The sequence below is a fragment of the Emydura macquarii genome, unplaced genomic scaffold (assembly GCF_026122565.2).
Source record: "Emydura macquarii macquarii isolate MOO-44397 ecotype Brisbane River unplaced genomic scaffold, CSIRO-AGI_Emac_v2 contig_383, whole genome shotgun sequence".
NCBI lineage: Eukaryota > Metazoa > Chordata > Testudines > Chelidae > Emydura > Emydura macquarii.
The window spans coordinates 14,381,398-14,396,461 of record NW_027130520.1 but is presented as its reverse complement, the minus strand read 5'-3'; the positions used below and the strand labels follow the sequence as shown (position 1 = coordinate 14,396,461).

General features: G+C 40.0%; 1 protein-coding gene across 3 annotated transcripts in view; it reads left to right on the top strand.

Annotated features, from left to right (window-relative positions):
• The window catches only part of CSMD3 (CUB and Sushi multiple domains 3), a 1,042,296-nt gene that overhangs the window by 1,010,731 nt on the left and 16,501 nt on the right, over positions 1-15,064 (top strand). For all 3 annotated transcript variants that reach the window (XM_067537409.1, XM_067537408.1, XM_067537407.1), the window contains 2 exons: positions 7,078-7,257; positions 9,609-9,674. In XM_067537409.1, the coding sequence (XP_067393510.1) occupies positions 7,078-7,257; positions 9,609-9,674 (246 nt within the window). The remainder of the gene's footprint in view (positions 1-7,077; positions 7,258-9,608; positions 9,675-15,064) is intronic.

Here is a 15,064-nt window from a genome sequence, read left to right as displayed (position 1 = left end):
AATTCTGTGCAGCCCTAAATTGCACTGGGGACAGGGAACCCTGAATGAGGAAGTAGCCCCTCTGCACTCCATCCAAGAGGAACAAGGACACTAGGTTTAGTCTGAGATTTTAAAGCATGTGCTCCATTATTACTAATAATGAATTGGTTGACTGCTTGCCTAGTACCTCGAGCTGATACTTTGAAAAAAAGCAGTGTAGTAATTTCTTAAGATAACAGTAACTAGTCATATCTGAACCAGAGAGGAAGTTCTTAGGAAGCTGTTTCACTCCTAGGCCACTACACATTTTAAAAGAGGTTCTGGGTAATTTCTACCCTTGATAATTACAGTCTGTTTTACCCAGAATTCCTCCTTGTAATTTCAGGGTGACACATTCTTCTTCTTTGAGTGAATTCATATGTCCATTCCATTTCAGGGCTGTGTGCAGCCAGTGCTTAGCTTCGACTATAACGGTTGTTTGGGCATTCTACTGCAAATATTTCCCTCTTTCTTAGTATTTCTGTTTTATATAATTATTTGTTAATCGCTGATAGTCTTAATGTAATTTTCTACTTGTAGTTCTTCTACTTGTGCGTTTTTTCCCCTTGTCTACTCAGTGTACAGTTCAGTTTGTGCCTGTTCTGGGTGCCAATGCCTGGTACCGGAACATGCTTCGGTTTCTGGGCTTCAAACCTTGCGATGACTGCAATAAGCCAATTCTAGTAATTGATCTGCACTCCAGGTGTCTTCAGTGCTTAGGTGAAGTTCACTTCAGGGACAGGTGCCAAATCTGTAGGGAATTTAATCCCAGAATTAAAAGGGGGAGGTCAGAGTAATGTGCTTTCTTATAGAGGCAACCCTGTGCCTGCACTTGGAGCCTTCCCATTCAGGGCAGGCACTGAGATCCTCTACGTCTGTTAGAAGCAGTACTCCTGGTATGGCAGAGTCTCCTCTGGCACCAAAGAAAAATCACTGGGAGACTGTATCAAGGAACCCATTGTCCAGGAGATCAAGGTGCCCAGCAATGGAGATCAGCAACTAAGGAGGGTAATGTGTACTCGGTGCCAAGGAACTTCCCATGTAGATTGCACCTTGGAGGAGGAGGGTTGTCAATTTTGACACAAGTGCCTGTGTCGTTGAGACTGACCTCTAAGGGAAGATTAGAAGTTTAGAAATGCCATCATCTTTGGCATCTTCCTGTGCCATCAATGCCTGAGGCATATGCCACAGCATGCAATCTGTTGAGTCTGCTGGTGCCAACTCTGCTGGCAGTTCAAGAGACATTTCACCAGTACTAACAGGTGCTCATATGGATTTGCCAGCTACTGGAGTTCAGCACCTGCTACTATGAGTACTTCTGAACACTCTGGTACCTTCTCGTATGGTGCCGCCAAGAGGCAAGGCAGCAATTATTTTGTCAAAGCAGTCCTCTCTGGACCTCATCACCGCTACCCTGAAGCAAGAAGCACCACACCTCCCTGGTCAGATGACTTGGGTTCATCATCTGAGTTGGAAGTTGGATCTTATGTGTTGCAGCTATGTCACATAAACCATCACTCGCCTATCCTATTCCACTATCCTATCCTATTCTATTATCTTATCCTATTCCACTATCCTATCTCCTATCCTATTCCACCATCCAGTGGAAACTGCATTGGTTGGCTAATAGGGAACCACAGTCAGGAAGAAATGAGCTTCTGGTGCCACATCAATGACCATATTGATATCTATGAGGGTTTCCTCCTGCCTCCAGATCCTCTCCACATCCTATCCCCTCTACATCCTCCAGCAGATATCACAAATCAGTGCAGCAGGAGTTGCAAGAAGTTGCTTCTGATACTGAACATGGAGAATCTGCCTCAGTGAATCCCCCTTTGGAGGAATGGAGAGAAGCTCCACCTCAGCAAGCTATGAGGCCTGTTTCTCATCGCCTGAGGTGGTAGTATCTGGTGGTTCCTCCCCTCCCCTCTGTAATTACATGGCTCAGCAGGACATCTTAAATAGGTTGTCTTCCTCCCTATATATTCAGGTGGAAGTAGTTCAGGAGTGCTCACACAGATTGGTTGATATCTTGGGATCTGTGGGACCTTCTCAAGTGATGTCTCATAAATTAGACTGTTCTGGAGCCCACAGAAATATTGTGGCAAATGACATCTTCCCTGAGTGAATGTATTATGCCCCCTTGCAGGTAGTTGAACATTTTTACACCCACCTCCAGGGTCTTTGGTGGCCTTGGCTGTTAATGAAAGAGAATGCCAGGGTCAGCAGGCATCTACCTCAAAATCAAAAGATGCAAAAAAGTTTGATGTTTTGGGCAGGAAAGTTGATTTGACAGCTCGACAGCAGCTCCAGATTTCTAATCAGTTATCATTGCTGGGATGTTATGACTTCTTCCTTTGGGACAATGTTTTAAAATTTACAGACAAGTTGGCAGAAGAGGTGAAACAAGAGTTTCCTGCTGTAGTGGATAAGGGAAAAATATTGGCCAACATCTTGCCATAGGGTTCACTGGGTGCTGCAGTTTCTGCTTCCAGAGCCATGGCATCTGCCATTACAATGAATAGATGTTCATGGCACCAGTTATTGGTTCTTCCTCAGGAGGTCCAACAAACCATTCAGGATCTCCCTTTTGACAGACCAATGTTTTTTTTTCCCGACAGACTGATGACAAGCAGTTTGCTGTTTGCCATCCTCTCCTATCCCAGTTTTCTCCCAACAGGCTGTCCTGCTTCCTAAGTGCTTGGATCCATATCACTACAGACAAGCAATTGGAATATACCTTTAAATTTATGTCTAGCCCCTTTTCTGTCCCACTTCCCCATCCTTTTTCAGGGACTGCTCTCACAAAGAACTCCTTTGGGAGATACAATCTTTTCTCCTTTGGATTCCATAGTGGAAGTTCCTTCTTTACGCAGAGGGAAGGGATTGTATTCTCATTTCTTCTGAATTCTAAAAGAAAAAAGGTCTCAGACCCATACTAACTGAACAAATACATAAAGAAAATAGTTTCACATCGTCATTCTGGCTTCCATTATCCCCTCCTGGATCCTGGCCACTTGTACACTGCCATCAACTTAGAGGATGCATTTTTCCATGTGGCAATACATCAAAACAATAGGAAATTCCTCAGATTTATGGTCAACCAATCCCACTATCAATTTGCAATACTGCTATTTGGTCTGTCCACAGCCTCACATATTTTTTACTAAATGAATGGCAGGGATGGTTGCATTCCGGAGGAAATCAGGAGTGCAAGTGTTTGTGTACGTGGACCACTGGCTGGTGAAAAGACTATCCAAGAACCAGGTGAAATCCAGTATGGCCAAGATCCAATTCATCTTTGGCACATTGGGATTAATGACCAATAAGGGAAAAGAAGTCCTTTCACCTGTTCAGAGAAAAAAGTTCATAGGCGTAGTCTTGGATTCAATGGAAGGCAGAGTGTTCCTTCCACAAACTAGGTTCCAGAAAATGTTGGACATTTCATTAGACCTAAAGACCCATTCCATCATGAATGCACAGAATTGCCTCAGGCTTCTGGGGCACATGGCCTCATGTATTTATGTGGTCTGGCATGTCAGCCTGCATCTCAGAGTGCTACAGATTGGCTGAGTTTGGTGTACTCCCTGATGCATCATCCACAGGACATGGTGATTTGGGTATCCACAGAAGTGTTATCCTCTTAGGAGAGGTGGATAGTCTTATCCAATGTACATGTAGGAGTTTCTTTTGTGACCCCACAATTTGCTTCAACTCTGGTTATAGATATTTCTGCTCTGGATTGGGGAGCCCACTTGGGAACTTTGCAGACTCAAATCTCTAGTCTGGCCAGGATTTGGCTCTCCATATAAATGTAAGAGTTGAGAGCCATTTGTCTAGCTTTTCACACTTTCCTCGCCCAAATCAAGAGAGGAATTCACTAGTTTTTATGGACCACTGAGCATGGTCTAGGTGAACAGACAGGGAGAGGTCAGATTGCCACTTCTATGCCAGGAAGCAATACTCCTTTGGGAGTTTTGCATAACCAACTCAATCCACCTCAAAAACTCCATTTCCAGGTGTCCAGAACAGTCTTGCAGACTGATTGAACAGATCATTCAACGATCACCACAAGTGGTCACTCCATCAGGAACATTTTCCAAGTCTGGGGTATTCCCCACATTAGACCGATTTGCAACCTGACAAAATAGGAAAAGTCATCAGTTTTGTTCACACGCAGGTCACAGTCCAAGGTCTCTGACAGATGCTTTCCTGTTGTCCTGGAAAAACAATCTAATGTATTAATAACTTCCGGTTCCACTCCTACCCAAGGTGTTGTTAAAAATTAAATACGACCATGCTCACATAATATTCCTGTCACTGGTATGGCCTTGCCAGTACTGGTTTTCCATGCTACTGACCCTCTCTACCAGGGCTTCATTGACATGGCTACCAGACCTGGACCTAATCTCACAAAACCACAGTTGCCTCATTCATCTCTACCCAGAGGCCCTTCACCTTATAGCCTGGATGCTCCGTGATTGATTAACACCTTAGTAGAAGACCTGTTAAAGGGATGTGCAAAATGCCCTCTTGAATAGCAGAAACCCTTTTAGTAGGTACTTACCTCTTGAAATTGAAAAGGTTATCTCTCTGGTCTCAACAAAAAGTGTTTCTCCAGTCCAAGTTCCAAAATAACACATGCTATATTTGAAGTTTCCATCACAGTGTACCTAGCAGATACCTCTGCTTTCCACCCTTTGATTGGTAATTGCTTACTTTTCTCCAGTTTCATGTCACTCCGTTTTTTGAAGGGTCTGGACTGGTTATCTCCCCAAGTAAATGACTCAGTTTTCCCTTGGGACTTAACCCTGGTGTTAGCAACATTACTGGCTCCACCCTTTGAATCACTTGTTACCAATTTGTTCCTTCATCTGTCAGTGACGTTAGCCTTTTTGGTAGAAATCACTTTTGCAAAGCAGGTAGGAGAATTGAGAGCCCTGGTATCTGCCCCGCTGTGTACAGTCTTTTAAGTGGACAAGATATACCTCCACCCTGATCGAAAATTTTTCACCATAGTGATTCCTTACTTCCACATCAATCAGGCAATACACCTATTAACTTTCTTCTCTGTGCCTCATGCTCATAAGAATGACAAGGGATTCTATGCATTGGCTGTTAGACTGTTAGCATTTAACTTGGATAGGACTGAACTGTTTCAGTCTTCCTCCCAACTGTGGGAGAGCGTATCGAAAGCTTTGCGAAATTCAAAGTATATCACATCCACCACTTTGCTCACATCCACAGAGCCAGTCATCTCATCATAGAAGGCAATCAAGTTGATCAGGCATGACTTGCTCTTTTTGAATCTATGCTGATTGTTCCTGATCATCTTCCTTTCTGTGGAGACTGAATCGCATAGTGGCATCTGCAGCACCACATGCACTGCCCCTCCCCACGTGGATAAAGAGGCAGCCTAGGGAGGGTTGACTCAGCAGCACGAGCCGCATGTACCTGTCTCCTTATAAGGAAATGAAGTGACCCCACCTGCTGGTGCGTGGTCAGCAACTGCCCAGGATAATTGTAATCACCTGGTTTGCTGGTTCATACCTGCCCGGGAAATCAGGAGCACCTGGTTGGCTAAACTCCAAGCCATGACCTTAGAAGGTCATGCAGCAAATAGCAACCAATGGGGCTTAGCCTCTGCTGACCGTGGGAAACTATAAAAGTTCAAACCCAGGTAGCAGAAGGCAGAGAGGAATTGAATCTACCCGGCACCCTGTGTATCTCTTGGTCGTGTCGGCTCGGCGGGCTGTCGCATTTTCTCTAGCCCGCTTCACTGTGAACTGATCACTCATAGTGGCTCTCTCCCGTCTGCAATATCTAAAGCAAACGGCAACTGAATCTGGCCAGCATGGTATACCTGTATATAATGTTTGTGAGTATGGATTAACTGTTTTCTGTTGTGTTTGTCTTGTAACTTCTTTGGGGAACTCCAAAACCGGGCACCCTAGTGTCACATGCTGGCAGCCACGCGTTGATCCAGGAGAGATCACAAAACGCTAAAGTCTTGGGTGGTGCATTTTGTCCTTTCGCACCCGGAGTTCTCCTGCCCTTTGCTATCCCTGTTTGCTGTGCAATTGCTTGCTGTGAAACTGTTTATTATAGAAATAGAACTGTTTTATTATAAGGATAGGATTGTTTATTGTAAAATAAAGGGTTTATTGATTAAGCAAACCCCCAGAATCATCACTGTCTCGCTTAACCCCCGTATCCCAAACCGAACCTATCAGAGAGTTTTTCTCTCTGTTTCCACACTTTCATCCAAATACTTCATAATGGATTCCTTAGGGACCTGCTCAATGATTTTTCTGCAGACTGAAATGAGACTGACTGGTCTGTAGTGCCCTGGATCCTCCTCCTTCCCTTTTTTGAAGATGGCCACTATATTTGCCTTTTTCCAATTGTCCAGGACCACCCCCAATCTCCATGAGTTTTCAAAGATGGGGGCTCTGGTCGTGAGTGGCTCTGCCCTTTATACCATTGTGCAGCAGCGCTAGGCAGCACAAGGTGCATGTGCTTCACAGATAGATACCACTGAGGGAAAATCTCCTATGGTAGTGCGCTGGACATGCAAACACCTGAAGTGGAATGGACATGTGCAAAAGAACTGCAGTTACAGAACAAGTGGTAACCATTTTGTTTTCATTTCCTGTTCTAAACTCTTATTTAGTGTTGCTATGTGATGTTAAGCAATTCTTGCAATTTGTGTAATGGGTGGGGCACGTGTTACTGGTATTTGAGGTGATCAGTCGGTATCTATGGTGCTTGGGCCTGCAAGAAAAACTGCAAAGGTTGGCTCTCAAACTTGATGGGCTGTCACTGAGGAGTAAAGGTCTGCCTCATGGAACTGCTTACAGAATTAGACCTGTAGTTTATAAAACTGTAACGTGCTTAGTGAGCTCTCAGGTGAGAAAGGACATATAAATAAAAGTTGTTGCTAATGCTTTTAATTAATTTCATGTCAAAATGTTTGGAGTTGTTTTTTCTGAAATATTTTTACTATCTCAACTAAAAAGTAACGTGTGTGTGTGTGTGTGTGTGTGTTTTTTTTTGTAGCTCATAGCTGTAAACAACCAGAAACTCCAGTTCATTCTAATGTGGCTGGAATGGATCTTCCTTCACTTGGTTATACATTGATTTATACCTGTCAGGCAGGCTTCTTCCTGGCAGGAGGATCAGAACACAGAGTCTGTAGATCTGATGGCACATGGACTGGAAAAGTTCCAATTTGTGAAGGTAACCCCTTTTGCTCCTCCATCCCTCCCTCTGCCTTTCAAATATCAAACTTTTAATTTTTCCTTACTTGGTATTTAGTAACACTATATCATATAAATATGTGCCTTTAAAATATGTATATTATTTTGTCATTTTCTATATTTCATATTATGGGTAAAAGCACCTACTGTTCAAAAGCACCTACTGTTCTTCACTTAGCACATACATCCTAGTGATTTTCATTAAGGCTTCGGCCCCTAAGTCATTTTTGAAAATGGGATTCAGACTCCTGAGTCACTTGGGCTATTTTGAAAATTGTACCCTATATCCACATATAAGAAATATTCATTGTTTAATAGTCTTGTGTACATGTTATCTCAATTAGAACTCCAGAAATGCAAGCCTAGAGGTCCAGTCTCACTCCAGCCTATATTACCATAATTTCATGCTTTCCAAAACCACAGAACTCACTGATATGCAGAGCTGATGTTGGGTTTTCTGGGGTTATGGAACTTACTGCACAGGAAAAACTTTGGGAGCATGTGCTTTCCATATATGAAGAAAAAAGACGATCTGTTGAGAAGTGAACATGAAAATTTAGTTTACATTTAAATTCAGAGTTTAAATGCACGGTATGAAGAACAATTGAATTTGAAGACCTAGCTCTCAATTTCTGTGGTATTTGTATCAAAGTAATGTATAATATAATATAGGCAAAATAGAAAAGATTGCTGTACAATAATGAAATCTGTTCATCCTATCTTGCCTCCTTATACCAAGAGGGGTTAATATAGGAAACAGTTCCACCAGCTGGCCAGATCCAACCAGATTTCATCCCTTTTATGGTATGCAGATGGGGTCTTCCCTCTGACTGAGCAATGTAGCACTTCATGGAAATGACGTGACTGGGGATGCATCATGGAAGATGAAGTCTGGCCAGGGAGCCTGACCATAGGGGAAAATGATAAAATTAGGCATCCAAACTACAGTTCTCACGAGACAATATGCCATCACAGGGAAATGTAGTTTAATGTTGAACAGACTAAAAACTAAATGTTTTTGGGTCAGTTCCACACCCTGAAATTAAACATTTCATTTGGGAATATTTAAATGTTTTGTTTTGATCAAAAATGCCAAAATAAAATGTTTTGCCATTTCAAAATCAAAATGTTCTAAACCTTTTGTTACATGACAATCTTTGATGTTTCAATCTTTTTGTCTTGAATTGGGATTAAAACAGTGTTGAAATATCACAATTTCTCACAGGATGGAAATTCCAATTTCCATATCTTAATAGGAAATATTGTGAAGATACTCCAAATAAAAGTGTGGAGTTAAACATCATCTCTATCTGAAAAAACCTCATGATAACTTCAGCATGGTCCTCTTCCAGTGGCTCTATTATTTTATTTCAGGATATTACCTGTTTGAACTGATGGAATGGAATACCTCTACCCATATTTGGAATATCTTGATACTTTACTTTGTAATTAAAGGATCCTTTATGGTGATAGGAATTTGTTTCAAGACATTTCTTGTGCTGCTTTCAAAATAATCAGTAGTTGCTGAAAGGTGATTTACTGACACCCTATTTGACCAAAACCATTGCTGTTGTCCTGCCTCCAGTTAGGGGGAATGGGATTCTGTATCCTCCCAGCTCCTTTTATCTATGATTTATACAAAGTAAGGTAGTGGGGACAGAGTACCTGCACTTAAAAAATCAGGACTGCACCCCTTGTTTACAGAGCAAACCAGAATTTATGCTCCTAAACAATAAACCACTCCTTGACAGGGTTTGTAAGAGAGAGGAATTAAAAACTTCACTATCCTTTAAAAGGCAGGAGATGAAACACTGACAGTTTATCTTCTGGCTTCTTTGCTTTCCCCTGGAACATTTGATTGATCTTTTTTTTTTTTTCCTTCACATCTTGGCATTTGTAAAACAAATTAATGAGTCAGCAGGTGGTTTAAACTAAGGCTTTCACTTTTCACTGTTTAGTATTACAGGAAGATGAAAAGAAGGAGCAATGTCTTCAAAATTGTTAACTCTTATTATAAGAGTGAAACATAGCATACACTGAGGGACCTTTCAAGGAGTCTGATAGACCCTATATAGAATTTTGAATTTTATTATGCAAATACACCTTGTTTGTCTACTAAAGTTCTATGAACATTCTCTGATATACATATGTCTTTTCCCCTTTGGTGATTTTTCATATAAATTTATATCCCAGCCCCTGTAAAGTGGTTCTGGGTGGTAAGGAATTAAGAGTAGAATTTTTTTAATGCCTATGTGATTTAGGCATACAGATCTCACTGAATGTCTTCAAATGGTTACTGGTTGTCCATCTTTTTGTTGCTCTCTCCAATAGCTGGATCCAAAATATTGGTGAAAGACCCTAGACCAGCTTTGGGAACACCGAGTCCTAAACTAAGTGGTGAGTAACTTGATTTTATTCCAAGGGCATAATACTCCATTGCCCAGTATCTTATACTGTCACTTACATAAGTGAAGTGGTTGTAAAATGATACCAAATCAGAATAGCACTCTTTCAGACTCACTCGGCACTGGTATAAATGACTGCACAGTTGAAGGACAGTGGCTTAATCTAACATTTGGCAAGTAAATATTGATCCTTAAATTGATTTATGCTAAACAAAGTTCTTCAGTAACCATACTCCAGTCTCTCAAGAGTGCTAACTCTGACCTCTGTGCATCTGCAAAGTCTCACTGACTTCAGTGGTCAGACAGGTTGATGTACACTAGCTCACACACAGAATCAGGACTATTAACTGCAAAGTATTTTGTGTCATTTGTGTCCCTTTATTTGAAATAAATCAGTACAAATCTAATACAGAAAACTAATTATCCCCAGAACTGTTCTTTATCTGCTTTTGTATTTTACCCTATTAAAATATTGTTTTTTACATTCAGAACAAACAAAAAACCTGTGTGATTTCTCTTTCCATGTAACCAGTCCCTCTGTCCTGCTGTCTCACTCTGTACTGAAATACACATTTGTATTCTATTTGCAGACTTTAGCAGTGATAAAAGCTATTATGCTATAATAAGAAATTTGTTCCTTTATATCACTTATATCCATATGTGCATGTCCGTACATTTACCAGTATAGTAGCTGATAAGCATAGTAAGACATAAGGACCTTTGTTAGATAAGTGGCATATTTGTTAACATCGGACATAAATACATTTTAAAGCTTAACAGAGCTCTCTTTTATCTCAAGCATCCATTGGAAAAGTGTGATATTATGTCCAGAAAGGTAGTTAACTTTACTGGACTCTAAGGAAGAGCTGAGCAGCTCTTCAGGATTAGCTTCACAAAGGAATTGACAAGGGACAGGAATGAACCAACTTGTGCTGGTTTGCTTAGAAGGTGGAGTTTAACAAAAATAAAACAAAACAAAAAATCCCAAAGCTCCTACTCCCTTCTTACTAAAGATGTCTTGGCAGCTAGCTTGGAGGGAATAGGTGAGCTGGTGTTCTTGGTATGCAAAGTATCTCAACTAGAACTGGCTGAAATTTGACTAACATGGATTAGAATTTCATAACGTAGATACAGCCAAACTGAGGCTGATCTGGAGTACCTAGGTGATTGGAGTTAAAAATATTTCTCACCTTTCTCCCTTTACTTCAAAATACATACTACAATATTGACTTTAAACATCCCCATATTCATGAGCACAATACCTCCAAATCACAGTAGTTTGCTCTGTAGGCCCCATTTTACAAACATGTTGTTATGTGAAAATACTCAAATTAGAAATACTGGGTCCACTTTGCAAATTATATCTGGTTGTTTTAACTTTAGAATCTAAGTCCCTGATCCTGGAAATATTTATTCACTTTGGTGTAATTACTTTTCTGAGTAAAGGATTTATGTCTAAATTTGTGTACATGCACAAAGGTCCAATTGAGGAAATCACTCAATTCAAACACCTAAAAGAGCAGGAATTTGTACACCTGAATCAGCACTGAGGTTCTTAAAATGGTTATTGTGGTACCTAAAGACAGATTTACATGTGTCTCTTTAGGCAACAAAGTCTAAACTATTGGGTCTATTGGGACATTTACATTAATATCAAGATTGCAAATTAAGATTTAGTACAGTAGAACCTCAGAGTTACGAACAACTCGGGAATGGATGTTGTTCATAACTATGAAATTTCGTAGCTTTGAACAAAATGTTATGGTTGTTCTTTCAAAAGTTTACAACTGAACACTGACTTAATACAGCTTTGAAACTTTACTGTGCAGAAGAAAAATGCTGCTTTTAGCCATCTTAATTTAAATGAAACAAACACAGAAACAATTTCCTTATCTTATCAAATCTTTTCTTAAACTTCCTCTTTATTTTTTGAATAATTTATGTTTAAAAGGGGCTGAGGTGTACAGTGTATGCCTTTTTGGTGTGTGTCTGCTGCCTGATTGTGTACTTCCGGTTCCTAATGAGGTGTGTGGTTGACTGGTCAGTTTGTAACTCTGGTATTCATAACTCTGAGGTTCTCCTGTATTTAAATATACAATATGAAGTCTAATAGTGTTATCACTACTCTTCAGTTTCACATATTATGTTCATTTTTGATTTATCTATATCTCTGGTCTAAGCTTTGACATGTCTAAGCATTCCTGTAAGGGATGTCAGCCACATGGCAGATGTTTTGCCATATCTCTCAGGGTCTTTTCATACATTAAAACAAAAGTTATTTACAGTTTATAATTTCTATAATTATTATGTTTATTTTGTTTACATAAATAAGTCATTTGGGGGGAAAAAACACCTCCATGAATGGATACTTTTCGGAAGAAGGAATGATAGTTGGCAGGAACAGCTGCAATATTATGATATCTTTTTTTGTATCACAGTTCTGCTTCTCCTGATGCTTAGGAATTAGCTGGTAGTGAGGTGATAATTTGTTATGGGGAAAATACCCTATTAGAATTTCACTTATGAAAAATGCAATGACTACTTCTGCAGGGGCAAAGAAAGGAGAGGAAATTCATACACTTCAATGAATCCTGGCAATCTGACTAGATTTGCTGAGTCTTAATGTCCTTATTAAAAGTCTCAGGTTATATGATAGGCAAATGCTTAACTAATTGTTAAAACAATTAAATAATTCTGTTTAATTGTGTCTGAATGTTTGCGTGGGTTATATTTTGATTATACAGCTGTATATATTTAATAGGGTGCTCAAATATGTTCACTTGTCTTTCATTTAATTTGATTGCTTTATTTTATGGGAAAATTCAAAAATAAATGAAAATTATAATGCAATGAACAAGCTACTTAAGGCTTAGATTAAAATTTTAAGCACAGCCCTGAGCAATGCGTGTCACATAAGTTTCACCATCCCAAGAGTAAACCCAGCAGCCTTTGTAATTAAGAAGGGTACCTCTGAATCACAGCTCCTTCCCTGCTTCCTCCTTATTCCTGGGGGTGTGGGGAGAGTAATTTGCAGCTGTGCTATATCAGCTTTAAATTTACTGTCTTCTCTTCCCCAACTCCCCCCATTCCAGGCTCAGCTACTAGGGTCAGTATGTTATGGGGTGGAGCCATTGCTTTGCCCATTTCTTGCCCCTCCCTGCCCAGCTGCTCCAGAGAGTGAGTAAGTCAGCATGAGTTGGCCCACTTATCCTCTGCAGCCGGATCCAAGGTAACCCGTGTAGGAGGATAAGGCTTTTTTTACTCTCTTCTGTGGGCACATAGCTCTGAATTAATACCTCAGATGTTATCCCAACATCAGGAGAAAGGAATGCTATCACATATATATCCTGGTTTTTTTGCTCTTATCTTTCTTTGTTTTTCCTTCTCACCCCATCCTTACCCCATGAAATGCCCAACACAAGATCATGAGATCAGTATACATATGCTATTTTCAAGTGTGTTCTATATAATACTGCTTTTTGTAGTAACAAGATATATAAAAATCATTCTCTTCCACAGCCCTATTAATTGTTATCACAGTTGCATACAGTGAATCTACAATACTTCAGTTGTGTACCCTTACACCTTACCTAGTAATTTAAGTAGGACTACTTGCACGACTAAGTGCCTATCAGTGTGAGTAAGGATTGCACAATTAATTCCTTAGTGCATTTTTCCAATTTGGTTATGTATGTAAGTTTATTTTCCATCTTAAAGGTACATTTGGCAATTTTTTAAGGGATTCTGAGTACATTAGAAATGTGTCACCCCTTTGCCCAAGTAATTTCACCAAAGTTTCCAAGTTGTTTCCATTAGGAGAAAATAATTGTATGTGTCTGTTATTTCTTTGATGCAGTCCTGTTTATTTTACAAAGCATGTACGCAAACTCCTGTTTCCCTAAACACAGCAAGACCAAGTATCAACGGGCAGTTTCCTTGCTCACAATTCCAAGCTTGCCTTTTCCAGCCAGTCCGTCGTCCCAAGGATCCCTATCTCTGCTCCAACAAATGAGTGATTTTCTGGCTTTTTCATTGCTTTCTGTCTTTGACATCCAGACAGACAAACACAGATGTAATCAGTCAGTTACCAAGCCCCTGCATTCATAATTAGTATCTAGGGAAACCGCTCTTATTCTCGCTGAGTTAGTTCTTGCTCTGGCCTTCCCAAAAGGTCCAGTACCTTGGCCAGTGGCTTCTATTGTTTCATCTATCTTACTCCATAAAAGATCTTACTTCCTTTTTCCATTTTGCATGCCTATCAACTTCAACAGGGTCTATGATTACCTATATATCAAAAGTGTGCTTGCTGGCAGCCATTAACACCTTCTGGCATAAAAAAAGAATTAAGTTTCCATTTGATAAATAAGGAAATTACACATCTGGCTACCGTTAGAGACAGCAGCAACCGTTCTTTGATATTTACTAAAGGATTTAATTTATCTACTAATTACACTGTTATATATGTGGGTGTGTATTGTCAGAGGGGCAAATCTTTGTCATCATTACTATGAAAAGACATTTGTATATAGTTATATTTTTGTAGTTTGTGGCAAGAAAAATTACCTGGGGCTGCTGCTGATTACTGGCAACTCCAACATTCATGATATTAGCTACAGATCAGATTTATGTAGAGGCTTTGGTTTCCAGTAAAATCTATTTATGTTGAATGACTGTCTGATATTATGCCAAATTTCTTCCCTATCTTCTGACCATGAGATATGTAACTCAGCTTCCCATTTACCTTCTGTCTCCGGTTCGGTGGGTACAGTACTCCAATGGAACTTTGCTTATTTTTCGACGCATAGCTTCATATGTATCTTAAGTATCTTGGAGTATGAGGCAGTATTTCCTGCTGGATAGAGCACTGGACTGGGAATCAAGAGGCCTGGGTTCTATTCCCAGCTCTGCTACTGGCCTGCAAGGTGACCTTGGCAAGTCATTTCACCTGTTCGTGCCTCCCTTTACCTATTTTTAAAGTGGAGATAATGACACTGAATTCCTTTGTAAAGCACTTTGAGAACAACTAATGAAAGGAAGCACTGTATAAGAGATGGATAATATTATTGCATCCACATGTTTTTCATATTAGTCTCCCTTAAACTTTGTGTGTCCAATCTGAGGCTGAATATTGAATCTGATAAATCTGAGTTGGTGAGTGTCTTAAGTCATCATAAAGTACCACAGGTTATAAAGAATAAAGGATATCTTTACCATAGTAAGCTTTAAGAAATGGGATTCAGAGCACCAAATGAAGCTGCTAAATCATTTTCTGTGCTTGAGTGTTATGTTGGTATGTAAATATCTTCAGTGAAAGTGAGCCATTTTACAGTTGGATACAAATCAAAGGCTCTTTAGTATTTTGTGCATAGAACATGACTTCTT